This window comes from Panulirus ornatus, chromosome 48 (assembly GCF_036320965.1).
Source record: "Panulirus ornatus isolate Po-2019 chromosome 48, ASM3632096v1, whole genome shotgun sequence".
Taxonomy (NCBI): domain Eukaryota; kingdom Metazoa; phylum Arthropoda; class Malacostraca; order Decapoda; family Palinuridae; genus Panulirus; species Panulirus ornatus.
The window spans coordinates 19,041,200-19,056,111 of NC_092271.1; the positions used below are offsets into that span (position 1 = coordinate 19,041,200).

General features: G+C 39.8%; 1 protein-coding gene and 1 long non-coding RNA gene across 2 annotated transcripts in view; one reads left to right on the plus strand and one right to left on the minus strand.

The window, feature by feature from the left end:
* Positions 1 to 2,844: 2,844 nt before the first annotated feature.
* Positions 2,845 to 14,912, minus strand: part of sesB (stress-sensitive B) — a 51,870-nt gene continuing 39,802 nt past the window's right edge. Inside the window, exons 2-6 of the mRNA XM_071690742.1 lie at positions 10,326 to 10,659; positions 7,063 to 7,196; positions 6,521 to 6,648; positions 5,830 to 6,257; positions 2,845 to 3,275 (exon numbers count right to left, since the gene is read on the minus strand). Coding sequence (XP_071546843.1) covers positions 3,199 to 3,275; positions 5,830 to 6,257; positions 6,521 to 6,648; positions 7,063 to 7,196; positions 10,326 to 10,488 — 930 coding nt within the window. The 5' untranslated portion in view covers positions 10,489 to 10,659 and the 3' untranslated portion in view covers positions 2,845 to 3,198. The remainder of the gene's footprint in view (positions 3,276 to 5,829; positions 6,258 to 6,520; positions 6,649 to 7,062; positions 7,197 to 10,325; positions 10,660 to 14,912) is intronic.
* Positions 10,690 to 12,968, plus strand: LOC139764186 (uncharacterized). Its single transcript, XR_011716324.1, has 2 exons — positions 10,690 to 11,152; positions 12,526 to 12,968. It is a non-coding gene; the product is annotated as an uncharacterized lncRNA (long non-coding RNA).

Below are 14,912 nucleotides of genomic sequence, written 5' to 3' on the forward strand. Positions count from 1 at the left end.
AGAGTTGGGGTGAGAGAGTATCATTAAATTTTAGGGAGAATAAAAAGATGTTTTGGAGGAGGTAAATAAAGTGCATAAGACAAGGGAACAAATGGGAACATCAGTGAAGAGGGATAATGGGGAGGTGATAAGTAGTGGTGATGTGAGAAGATAAAGTGAGTATTTTGAAGATATGCTGAATGTGTTTGATGATAAGAGTGGCAGATATAGGGTGTTTTGGTCGAGGTGGTGTGCAAAGTGAGAGGGTTAGAGAGAATGATTTGGGAAACAGAGAAGAGATAGTAAAAGCTTTGTGGAAGATGAAAGCCCGCAAGGCAGCTGGTTTGGATGGTATTGCAGTGGAATTTATTTAAAAAGGAGGTGACTATCGTTGACTGGTTGGTAAGGTTATTTAATGTATTTATGACTCATGGTGAGGTGCCTGAGGATTGGCGGAATGCTTGCATAGTGCCATTGTACAAAGGCAAAGGGAATAAAAGCAAGTGCTCAAATTACAGAGGTACAAGTTTGTTGAGTATTCCTGGGAAATTATATGGGAGGGTATTGACTGAGAGGGTGAAGGCATGTACAGAGCATCAGATTGGGGAAGAACAGTGTGGTTTCAGAAGTGGTAGAGGATGTGTGGATCAGGTGTTTGCTTTGAAGAATGTATGCGAGAAATACTTAGAAAAGCAAATGGATTTGTATGTAGCATTTATGGATCTGGAGAAGGCATATGATAGAGTTGATAGAGATGCTCTGTGGAAGGTATTAAGAATATATGTTGTGGGAGGCAAGTTGATAGAAGCATTGAAAGTTTTTATCGAGGATGTAAGGCATGTGGATGCGTAGGAAGAGGAAAGTGATTGGTTCTCAGTGAATGTTGGTTTGCGGCAGGGGTGTGTGATGTCTCCATGGTTGTTTAATTTGTTTATGGATGGGGTTGTTAGGAAGGTGAATGTAAGAGTTTTGGAAAGAGGGGCAAGTATGCAGTCTGTTGTTGATGAGAGCTTGGGAAGTGAGTCAGTTGTTTGCTGATGATACAGCGCTGGTGGCCGATTCGGGTGAGAAACTGCAGAAGCTGGTGACAGTTTGGTAAAGTATGTGAAAGAAGAAAGCAGAGGGTAAATGTGAATAAGAGCAAGGTATTCAGGTAAATTACGGTTGAGGGACAAGTGGGAGGTAAGTTTGAATGGAGGAAAACTGGAGGAAGAGAAGTGTTTTAGATATCTGGAAGTGGATTTGGCAGCGGATGGAACCATGGAAGCAGAAGTGAATCACAGGGTGGGGGAGGAGGCGAAAGTTCCGGGAGTGTTGAAAAATGTGTGGAAGTCGAAAACATTATCTTGGTAAGCAAAAATGGGTATGTTTGAAAGAATAGTGGTTCCAACAATGTTATATGGTTGCAAGGCAAGGGCTATAGATAGAGTTGTGTGGAGGAGGGTGGATGTGCTGGAAATGAGATGTATGAGGACAAAATGTGGTGTGAGGTGGTTTGATTAAGTAATGAAAGGGTAAGACATGTGTGGTGGTAAATAGTGTGTGGTTGAGAGAGCAGAAGAGGGTGTTTTGAAATGGTTTGGTCACATGGAGAGAGTGGGGAAAGATTGACAAATAGGACGTATGTGTCAGAGGTGGAGGGAACGAGAAGCGGGAGACCAAATCGGAGGTGGAAAGATGGGGTGAAAAAGAGTTTGAGTTATCGGGGCCTGAACATGCAGGAGGGTGAAAGGCGTGCATAGAATAGAGTGAATTGGAACGATGTGGTATACCGGGGTCGACGTGCTGTCAATGGATTGATCCAGGGCATGTGAAGCGTCTGGGGTAAACCATGGAAAGTTTTGTGGGGACTGGATGTGGAAAGGGAGCTGTGGTTTTGTTGCATTATACATGACAGCTAGAGACTGAATGTGGCCTTTGTGTCTTTTCCTAGTGCTACCTCGCACACATGTGGAGGGAGGGGGTTGTCATTCAGGTGTGGTGGGCAGACTGTATGAATTATGTACATGTATATATGTGTGTTTATATATGTATACATTGAGATGTATAGGTATGTATATGTGTGTGTGGAAGTGTATGTATATACATGTGTATGCGTGTGGGTTAGGCCATTATTTCGTCTGTTTCCTTGTGCTACCTGGCTGGCACGGGAGACAGCGACAAAGTATAATATGTTCATACTACTCGCCAATTCCCCCCATTAGCGACGTAGCGATACTAAGAAGAGAGGACTGAGCCTTTGAGGAAATATCCTAACTTGGACCCCTTCTCTGTTCCTTCTTTAGGAAAATTAAAAAAGAGAGAGGAGGATTTGCAGCCCCCCGCTCCCCTTTTAGTTGCCTTCTATGACATGCAGAGAATACGTGGGAAGTATTCTTTCTCCCCTATCCCCAGGGATAAATGTAAGTGTTATATAAATAAATTACATTCAAAATAATTTCATCAAGCCTCTTTGCCATTTATCATCTGCAGAGTAATATCACCAAAAGCATCTACCAGCTCCAAAATAATCATATTTTTTTGGATATACCTCATTCATACCAATTATACAGCCATGGTGACATCACATTCTTAGTAAAGGCTCATCTGCATGAGAAACCACTTCGTTCCTACTTGCAGATGTGCATTACATAGGAAATTTTTTTCTGTATTTAGTAGCTTTCATCCTACACCATATACATATACAGTATGTAAATACATTCCACAAGGCATGTCTACCCAAATAAATGCCTTCTCCAGATCCAGAAATGCCACAAAAATCCCTTACTTCATGTACTTCTCACTCAATATATCATGGTTAACACCTGGTCCACATACTCTTTTCATGAATGATTTAAACCAATGTGCTGTCATAGACAAACAAGCTTCATCTTTACAATTTTTATTTAACTTATGATAATTTATTACAGGAATGGTTTTGCCATTGAAAATTCATGACGATGTGGCTTTATGCACTGATGAGTCTGTACAAACTATATTCTAAAATCCCATTTATGGGGTTTAACTGAATATAAAATATGAACAAGGGCCGTCAATCTGTAGATCTTCTTGGACAGAGGTAAGTACAGTTCACAGAACTATAGACTATACACTGAGACAGGTTAATGGGCTTCAACACTATTTGTACATGCTTTGCCTTTACACCTGTCCTGCTCCCCACCCCACTTGTGCCCACCCCAACCAGTTTCTCAAACTGATCAACAACGTAACTGCCACAATTTATTCGCCACCACCAGACTTGGAGCCAAACAGCAGCAACTGGATCTCATCATAAAGCACAAGCACAAGGGCACCACCTGGAAAAAGATAAATGGGTGATTACCGAAAATTATCAAGAGAGCCTTATAATCCAAAGATTTCTTAATATATTGGACTGCATTTCCAACCTTAAACTACTTACAATATCACCTTAGTCCAAGCACCTCTTTTAAGGGGATACTGCAGCTTCATGATTGTGTTCTTATCCGGAGCAAAGACAGACTCGTCTGAAGTTGTGATGTAGTTACTTTTCATCCACTTATGATAACCTTAATTAACGGTGACATCACTCACAGTGCAACTTGATAACCTTAATCAACGGTGACTTATCACTCACAGTGCAACTATGTGCAAGTATATTCTGGTAATATTTTGTCATGCATACTCCTATTCATGCATTGCACTTAAAATGTACATTGAATGTTTTCACTTACACCATTAAGCTACATATTTTAAGGTGAAAAATATATCTTTAGTTTAATGGATCTGCTTATTTTAAAAATGAGCTTTAATTGCATTTTCTATTGTTTCTCACTTAAGTCAACCGTCTACTTCTTACCCAGAGTGCATCATTTACTCCTAACACCTTCCACAGATATCTCAACCCTTTATACACAAGTGTGTCTGTATACCTCACTAATGTGGGAAATGGCAAATATATATGAAAAAAGTAAATTGTCTTCATACTTTATCACTGTTTCCTGAATTAACATGGTAGCACCAAGACGACTTATAAAGGCCACATTCACTTACATCCATTCTGTCACGTGTAACGCACCAAAACCACATCTCACTCTCCCCAACCAAGCCCCAAAGACCTTTCCATTGTTTTTCCCAAGATTCACACGCCCTGGTTCAGTCTACTGCCAGCACATCCTCCTCCCCTTTATACCACACCAATCCAATCCACTATTCTGTAAATGTCTTTAACCCCACTGCACATTCAGGCCCCAATCACGAAATCTTTTTCACTCAATCCTTCAATTTCCCATTTGGTTTCCCTGTTCCCTCCCCATCTGACACAATCCTCTTTGTCAATCTTTCCTTATTCATTCTCTTCATATGATCAAACCAATTCAACAAAGGGAAATATAGCAACCTGTGGAGGGGGGCGGGGGGCAACAACCACTGCAGTGCTGCTCACATTACCAACATCCACACCAGACTGCCACTTCCCATGTATCAGACACCTAAGAGTCAATGTGGCAGTGGATGGATCATTGGAAGATGAAGTTGGCTACAGGTTGGGTGAGAAGTCTAATGAGAGTGTAAAGCAGGGTCACTCTCTGTCAGGCCAAATAAGGGCACATTTGATGTTAATGTAGTTCCAATGGTACAATGGACTCGAGGCCATTAACCAAAGACTACAAAAGGTGGCATGCGTGTTGGATACAAAATACAAGAGTACAATATGTGGTATGAGGGAGGGGATTTGACAGTGAAATGATAGAGCAAGAGAGGAGTGGTAGAAGAGTATCATTGAGATAGCTGAAGATTTTGTGCTGAAATGGTTTGGACAGAGAATGAGCAAGGAGAGGATAAATGAATGAGTACAAGGAGAAAGGGAAGACCAAATTGGAGTTGAAAGGATAGGGTCTAGATGTTTTGCGAGGTTTGGCTCTAAATATACAAGAGGGTATGAAGAAAGCATGGGATAGAGTGAACTGGAGCAATATGCTGTGAATGGCCTAAATCAAGACAAAGCAGTCAGGGGTTAACCACAAAAAGGTCTATGGGGCTTTGCTATGGATAAGGGTGCATCATGAAAGCTAAAGACAGGATAAGAGCAAGAGGCAGTTCTCTCCATTCCTGGTACTACATTACTAAGCTGGACAGCAAATGTAAAAATATACTTGGTTGCTATTTTCCACAACAGCAAGAAAGCAACAATAAATTTGTATCCTTCCAATTCATCTTGTCTTCACTCTTCATTTCCTTCACTTCTGATTAATACATATCTAGTCAATATCTCCTTATTCACACTCTCCGTATGTCCAGACTGTCATAACTAGCACAACTTTCCCAAATAACGTCCTAAACCTTTCTGTGATTTCTTACTAAACCTACCTTATAACACACTCTTCCTGCTTTTCATTTCCATTACATTTACACTCTTCTATCTTTTGCATTTATGGACCTTTACTCTCATCAATACAGCATGACTGGGTCTACCAATCAATCAAACATATCCGCATTTACCTTTACAGACAGTTACCTCCCCACACAATAATCATGGCACCAAGAACCTTTTTAACACCTATGCAGAGATTCATTACCTTCTTGTTCCAAATACCTTGAATAACTAAACTAAACTGCTTAGAAACTGAACCCATTGGCAAGGTTTCCCAGCTTAAATCAAAATACTTGGGCATCACTCTGAAGAACTTGCATTCTTGTCAATTTTTCATTTCACTAGCATAGTTAGTGCCTCCTGTTCATTTAACATTTTCCATCCTCCAACATCAACAAAACGAGCACAAATTAAGTTAAATTAATTTGCAAATCTACAAAACCTCAATGTAATTTATCTAAAACACTTTCAATGGATTTGACTTCCATAATGCTTAACCTCAATCTTCAAATAATACTTACCAGTACCACGGAGAACATTGGAGAATGCACCCTTAAAGAAGGCAGCACTTCCCTCATTCTTGGCAATCTTCTTCCAGCAATCAATTGTATTCTTGTACATGATATCTCCTCCTTTACGTCCAGACTGCATCATCATACGCCTACGCACGGTGTCGAAGGGATAGGAGATAATACCGGAAATGGTGGTTACAGTCTGAGCAATGGCCCATGATAGAATAAAGCCAGCACTCTTGGGATCAGGCAGCATGCCCTTAGCAGTGTCATAGAAGCCAAAGAAGGCAGCACGGTAGATAATGATGCCCTGGACAGAGACTCCAAAGCCACGGTATAGACCATGGGCACCATCAGCCCTGAAGATTTTAAGTATACAGTCGCCTAGACCCTTGAATTCACGCTGTTCGGGGCCCTTGCCAATATCAGCAGCCAACCTGCAAACATATTACCAGTGATAAGGTTTTGGGATGCATGAATACAGATTCACTTGATTCACTTCAAAAAATTCATCACGTATTAGCCTGTCCGATATATTCTTTCCTAAAGAAACCGTGAAGGCCAAATTACATTTGTGATTATAAAGAACCAATACACCAAAATCTTTCAAACCAAAGAAATCAATTATATTACTTGGGTTACAAAACTGCTTATACTCTGGGACTACAACTGGAAAAACACAGTAATAACAAAAAATTACCTTGTTCGAGCGAAGTCAAGAGGGTAGACGAAACAGAGTGAAGTGGCACCAGCAGCACCACCTGAGGCAAGGTTACCAAGGAAGAATCTCCAGAACTGAGTCTTCTTATCAACACCACCAAGGAACAGCTGTTGGAAATGCATGAATTAAGCACACTGTGGGACTTTCATAAAAAGATATGCCAGCCAAAATTTGCCACTCCATGTAAGCAGGTTAAGGTGGGTCAGCTTCATAGAAGTGTAATGTCAACAAGGATACTCAATATTTATGGATTGAGCTAGTGAACCATGTATCAATGTTATGAAAAAAAAAAGTTCAGTATGCTGACATGGGAGACCAATGGGGGTGCATGGGAGCAAATCTTGCTTATGACATGACCATGGCACATATTTCGGAGAAACCCTAAGCCTAGTGATTGCTCAGCCGTATAAAACTATGTTGCAAAGTCAAGTATAGGAGTGACAAAGCTTGAGTACAAGTTTAATATGTAGGATTACATAAAGCAGAGAGCTACAGGGCCTGGCAGTAACTTTCTTACCTACCTGCTTGTACTTATCCTTGAAGGCAAAGTTGAGGGCCTGAGTGGGGAAATAACGGATAACGTTGGCAAGGTTACCACGCCAGTATGAGAAAAATCCTTGTTCCTTTGGGATACGGACGAAGCAATCAACCATGCCTGCAAAGAATAGTCATGTGCTACGTTAATTCTTTGATTAAAATTAACATCTGGGTAACGTATAGTATCTGCCTTGTAAACAAGTTTAACATGCAAATGTGTGGGGGATGTATTTCCATACTTGGAAAAAAAAAAAAGATTAAACTTGCTCATAAAACTCAAATTCCAAACTATTCAACTACTCAATCAAGAAATGATAAGAGATAGGGTAGATAAGCATATATAAGAGCTAAAGAGTGTGCTGAAATGGTTAAGATATATGGATAGGATCATTAAGGAGAGTCCAACTAAAAGAAATATGTCTAAGATATATGGATAGGATCATTAAGGAGAGGCCAACTAAAAGAAATATGTCAAGTGTTGAGGAAACAAGAATAATGATACCAAGGTGTTGGAAGGATGCTGTGAAAGATGCTCAAGTGATTCAGTGCCTGAACAGGCAGCAGGGGTAAGACATGAATGGGATAGATTAAAATGGTGTGCAGGGAGCAAATTGCCACCAGTGGGCTGAACTGGGGCATATGAACTCATCATAGGAAATTATACAAAAGGCTTATAGGCCTTGGATGCTACCTCACTAATGCAAGCATGTAAGTTATACATATATACTGTAATGCAGTACCCAACACTTCACATAAGATGTTTCTGTGGTGTCTCCATCAGTCTTCAAAGCCTTCCCATAACTTTCTACTAATACAATACAGATACTGATCATGCTCCCCTACCTCAAAAATAAATCCTAAGCCATAAATATTTTTATTCTGTAGACAATAAAGTGGGTGCACAATACTACAACTTTATCCCAACTTATGTCCCCCGCATAGTGCAAAAAAAAATTTCAAATTTGATATGTAGCTATCATGACTGCTACATAGTTCATGACTGGTTCATTGGCTTGAGAAAAAACATGTGAATGAGATATGTAGTCTGAACTTGAATGTAGCAAAATATCCCCCGAGTAATTCGAAAAAACAAAACACTTTAGTATCGATATTAAACACAACTGTCAAACTGTATACGATACTGTGTGATATATTACCATACAACAATAACAAACGATATACAGTGTAACACATCAGACCTCACTAACCACCCATTTCTGGGCTTCAAAAGCATGTTACGAATCATGCCACCTCATTCAGCATCAGACTAAAGAGCCAGTCACTTGACACTTTCTTCACAGACAAACTTTTATAATAGTGACAAGGGGCATGACCAATCCAGCTAAATCTTGCTCTGGTGCAAAGACAGTCTACAAGTATCTGCCTTAATGCTAACACAAGAAAATATAACTTAAGAGGCCATCTACAAGTACTTTCTGTATCTCCCTTGTGTCTTGTTATTATGTACCAAAGGCATTTCCTAAGTTAGTGAAGTAGTAACTGCATACATTTGATATATATATATATATATATAAAACCCACACCAAAACACACCAGCTGGTATTCCAGCTGCCAATGCCTCTCCAGATAAAGAGTACACACAAATTCACACCACTGCTTCGTGTAATTGAAATACATTGCCATTTTCCTGTTGCTTAATTACAATGATGATATTTAAAATAAAGCCGAGAAAAAAGAAAATACCAACTTAAAAGAAGGTTAGATCTTAATTTCTTTCAAATGTGGTACCTAATTGTACTAAATTTTCTATATAATTTTACAAATCATGCTCCAAATTGTGTTCTTGAAATGCATATGCCCTCTCTAAGCACTATACTACCATTTTAAAAGAAAATCAACAAGAATAAAATTTGATCGCAAATTATCAAAATCTTCCACCCGAAAAAAGCCAGTAACAAAAATTTTAACTAATACATATCAATATTTTCTAAATACTTCTATCCTTCTTATTACACTCCAATAACTGTGCTACATTACTGGGGAAATGTGTACCGTGGAATGCCCTTCTATTGAAGCTACCATACTTTGATGCACTAAAAAAATATTTGTCCCCCTAATCAACGAATACCCACCAAATCCACACATTATATGCCAGACAAAAATCCACACATCAAAAGCAATGGAAGATACATGGCATCAAGTGCAGGTGGTTAAAGAGCACTAGGTGCTGCCTGGTGAAACAGAACACGGTGTTTTGCTCTTAGCACTGTAATCTGCTATTACTGGTTCATTTCTGACCGGTAAATCGATACACAATTGTTCCCTGGCTTTTTCTCAAATCTTTAATTCATCGAATAGAAACTGGTTCTATATACAAAACACATTTTTAACAACCTGGCAAGTATGGTATCGCATCATCTACCCGGGTATGAAAGGAATCGTAATCATGTAAAATTTTTAGTCGCCTGGGTATCATATAGTATTACAGGTGAATTTCACTTTTTGTCTCCCGGGATCCGTAAAAAATTAGCTTGTATCAGTTTATACAATGATCCACCTTCTTATTGGGTCTTCAATGCGACAACCTTAACTGACCCATATCAAACTTTGTGGAGTTGTGCTGGGTATGCTGAGTGGTCTTAAGTTTGATAAATCGGCCTGAATATCTGAAGTGAAACAAAATTACTACACAAGAAATAGTAGTTCCTAAATTCTCAACTTTCACCTTTCTTAGCATCGTATGTTGAAACAAAAAAAAAATCAGTTATGAAATTCCGAATACATCTCTCTTTCCTAATCTTTACGAAAGAATTTATATAATGTCCGAGTGCGGCATACTTTGTAAATTTAGGGTTATTCTCGAGACCAATGTGATAAAGCCGGCATCCCTCCCTCATCCCTACCCCCGCCCTGTCTTACGTAATCACCTGACCGGCTTATTCCAGTCGTAATGGAAAAAAAATACAAACTTTTCTCAAATATTCCGCCTCTGAGCTTTTCATAAGAGTTACTATGGCGTTATAGGGTACTATAGGGCATAGAGGTATTTCAGCTCGGTAAAATGTAGCCGACCACTGCCACAGACACGCAAGATGGCAGTCAGCTGATCGCCGGCTGCCCGACCTATATTTAGTCATACCATTTTTTTCTCACTATTCCTGCTAAATGACGGAAAGATATTGAACAATTCTTCCTTCAACATGTGGTATACAAATTCTTGTTGCACAATACAATGAGAAAAGACGTAGGAACAGTAAAATTAATAAAGATCAAAATGGCGACTCACCCTTGTAAGCTTGGTCGGCACTGATCTGTTTGGATGCGGCCTGGACTTGAAGAAGGAGCTTCACACGTTCGATGGGCGCTACGGCGGTTTTGGAGATGGCGGCGGCAATACCACCAGCCAAGAAATCCTTCATAAAACTTAGAGGATCCAAAGCTTTCGCCATCTTGCCGGTTGTGTGTAATGCCTCCTTCTTCCAATGAGACCCGTGAGGAGAAAGAGACCGAACCGCCGACACCGTATGAGGACTATACTAATACTTTCTCGGTCAGCCAATCACACTGCAGCAGTGCCCCGACGTCACAGAAACGTCATGCAACGTCACATCCTCTGCAGTCTGAAATTTACGAAAGATGTACGTCCTTAGATAGCAGACGATACTAGTGCCAAACGTACTGTGTAAATACGTATCAAACTGATTCATATCATTATATAACGGAGATATCAAGTAATCAGTTTCTCCGGAAAGTAATATTAACCCACTTGCATAATGTACTTTGTAAGATATAATTCAAAATAAAGAAATTATGGCGAGAAAAGAGTAGCATTTCTTATCAAAATTCTAATTTCATTGGTACCATATGGATTTACTTACATTTTGAGATATATTTCTAAGGCTAATACATGTGCACGATATGTTCACTTTTTGTTTTCATCTTATTCAAGAACAATATTCAGTGAAGATTTGGCACCACTGCATCCATCTTTGAGTAGTACATCTTTCAATTTCTGTATGTCAAAGAGTTATTTTCGGGACGGCTTGGCACCGAATTGAAAGTGGTCACATGGTGGAGTGACGCAGGTCAAGGGGCGGGATCTCCTTGGACTAGGTAAAGGGTTAAGAGAAGGAAATAGTCTTCTTCAAAGTGAATTACATTAGTTCTCAGCCGGATGGTATCACACAGAGTTAAGGACAGTGAGCTAGCTAGTGAAGTGTGTGTGTGTATATATATATATATATATATATATATATATATATATATATATATATATATATATATATTATCAATTGCTTATCTGTATTCAAAAAGTCGCCACAGGTAACTAAGTATATACAATGCAAAAAATAATTATTGACGTTATTCCAACAAACTTATTTCAACATCACCAAATTTCTAGAAAATTAAACTCTTGATCATGTACATGTACTAGTTAACTTAAAATTCCTGCAGTTTTATCGAATATGACATTGCCTGGAAAAGCAAATCAGATCTGAGGTCGTTTGCGTATTACCTTACTCTAAATTCTGAATTTGAAAAAGAAAAAATGCATATTCAGCATATATAGTGCCTGGCAGACATGTATAAATATTACATGAAATGGAAAGCAATTAGTTTAATCCGAGATAATAATCTAGTGATGACATCACTGTTAGGTCAGTGTTCGAATTCAGAGGTGCTCCGATAAGTTCATTGGCTGCCATGCTATACCTATGATATATCTGCAGTATCTCAAAAACGCTTTTTGTTCCTCTCTATTTTGACCCAAGTTAACGGAATCATCCGCTAGCGTTAATGTGAAATGTGAAATTAACCATATAATAACACGAAATTTGAATTTTCTCCATTTGTTTACACCCAGTGTTTTCGCGTCAGTGTGGGATCTTTAAAGGTCTAATGAGAGGCAATGAGTGATCTGATGCATGGAATTTTGGAATATGTCGTGTATCTCCGAGAATTCATAATAAGTGAATTTTGATGATCACTCTTCGATCTAACTGTACTTCTTTAGGTTAAAGAAGCGTCTCCTGCATAAACATTAAACAACACCGCTTAAAAAAATAATGCAAATTACATGTTAAGTCACAACAGTTTAGATTAATACAACGTCGTGTATTGAAATACTAACATATTGCATTCCATTTTCTTCACAGACGTAATACATACCGTACATTTGTCTTTCTCTAGATTTTTGGTGCAACTCTTGTCAATGATTTGGGAGGAGTGCCTTTATTAAGGCGATCTTGTCCCATTTGTTACTGACGACTATGATGTGTTTTAGTTTCGAGGAAGACCGCTCATATTGCAGTTTGATGCCATTATCGACAGATCTATCCAAAGAGCTTATAAGGTTTCGGTTAGGACGTGTGTATGATAGAAATGGTACATTCCCATCTATGCACTCTTAGCTTGACAATGACGGGGGTTTGAAGTTCTGATGATGTCAACAAGATTTAAAATCGGACGAATTCATTTTCAATCAGTTTCCAGATTGTTGAGTTACGAGCAGGCAAGATGTACTGCCAGACTGCATGATCTGAGTAAAGGGAGCGGCTAGCTCGGACGGGAATCCAGACTTAAAATTCATTTCTCTTTATGCTTGAAGAAGGAGTTTCAAGGCACTGATCAGCGCGAGAAGGAGCACATCAGTGTTGCATCTCTTCCTGGGTGACGGCTAGTATTGCCACCGGTCAAGATTTCGTCCACAGTCCGGAAATGAGAAGAAATGTGTCCAAATTGTACCCTCATCTGAACGCTGTTTGTTCGGATCTAGCGAGAGAACAAGCAAACGCCATGTAACATGTCAGCATCTTGGCGTAACTTAGTACGGCAGCTAGATTTTATTTTACATTTATACAGATATAAGTATCAAAAAGGCCTTACACCAGTCTGTTTGATTACACAAAAAATATAGATCTTTACCGCAGTAAGTGAAATGTTTCATTTTCCTCTTTTGGAGTTCTTTTGTCGAAACTTCCTCTTTAACAAAGATATTGAACGAACAATGAAATTTTAGAATTCATATATCAAATTTGTTAGATGGTTATGACCGAAAACGCCAAAGTATCAATAACTGGAACATTTTTTTCTTAGGTTATCCCCCTGGTTTTCTCATATTACCTGCTGTGTATTTATTTGATGAAATACACCTGTTTGAGTACATTTTAGCACCACTCTGTTACAATTTTTATCAATTTCATTTTAATCTTACACTTGAGCCCTTCGGAGCTTTGCCCCACTATCATTTGTGCACCCTAGATCCGACCCATTGTGTATTACCTCCATACCTGGGCACCGGGAGACGAAAGCATCCACACTTTCCCCATAATCCGTCTCTAGATTTGCATAATACAGCAAATAATAGATCTTTAGTATGATTCAAAAAGGCTTTTAATTAAGTATGCATGGACTAAATGCTTCCGATATAGTGTGGATGAAGGGCGCATATCAGGCAGTTAATGGAGGCAGGAATAGATCGTGCTGTGTGCAAAATACTGATACAGGAGGGTGACAAGTGAGTACAATTCCTTTGCATCTTTACAGGGTAACTTGGAGGGAGTCCCTGTTCCCTCGGAAAATGAAAAGGGAGGAGGAGGGCCAATGCTACAGCTCCAGTTAATCTTCACCAAGCTCTCCTACCATAAGACCATGAACGGTACACCAGTTATTCTAAAAGCTGCTACATAGCTTAGACCACAAGTCGTACATATTGTTTCTGTTTTTCGAGCACTCGTAGCGAGCCTTGAAATGTGGGTTAATCAGACGTAAACAATTTATTTTCATGCTGCTGCTCGCAAGTTCATATGTTTTCTCTTTTTGTAAGGGATGGATAAACTTAATGGCGAGAGCGTATTGGTAGCTCACACACTTGCAGTGATTTGATATTCTCTGTGGGCTGATGAAAGTTATGTTGGGGTTGTCGGACTAGTTTGTGAAGCCATAGGGCGCAGTGTGTGGACAGAAGGGCATGCGTCACCTCATCCACTCGCTACCTTGAGTGCACTTCAGTTCATAGATTTTATCATTTTGAATTTGAGTTGGTTCCCAGGTGTGTACATGGGTTTCAGGGCGAGAAGCGAGTGAATGTACGAGGCTGCGTGCGTAGGTCCAGGTTATTTTAAGGAGGGACGATGTGAAGAAATGAGCAAGACGGTGGGGGTCAGGGGAAAACGAAGCGTAGATGCAGGTGCAAAGAGGTAGTAAAGGAGAGAAGGAAGGGATGGAGAGGTGAAATGGACGGAAGAAGAGAAGGGTAAGTGGGGGAAAGACAAGGTACCATTAACGGAGATGAAGGCAGGAAAGAAGTACAGGAGGAGCGTTGCTGATATTAAACGCCCAAGTACTCAAGTCAGGGCAGAGACGTACACAGCGGACGAGATCTGGTGGACGGAGGTATATGTATCTCTACACTACGTTGGTGTCTCTAGGAATCTTACATTAGTTCCTGTATCATCACTTTCCAAGTGGTGAGCTCCTGATGCTGCCATGCTGATATGGGAGGGACGAGCAAATGTAGTAGTATTCTGTTTTCTTCCTATAATTCCAAGAATCCTCTTCTACGAGGTTTCCTGCCGTTTCAGGGAAAGGATGGACTCCTTTTGAGTGAGAAGTTCTTCGGTGAGACTACTCCAGTGGTACAGTTGTATAGGTGCTGGCGGTCCAGTTGGCTCGAGTCTATGTAGAGTATAAAGACAATAGATGAAGTGATTTGATGATAATACTGATGTGTTCCTTTCAGCTTGCTTTATAGTTTAGTGACTCCAATAAGCTTGGTAAATTGAACAACCTGGAAAGGGCTGGGGACAACCTGGAAGGGGCTGGGGACAATCTGAAAGGAGCTGGGGAGAACCTGAAAGGGGCTGGGGCCTAG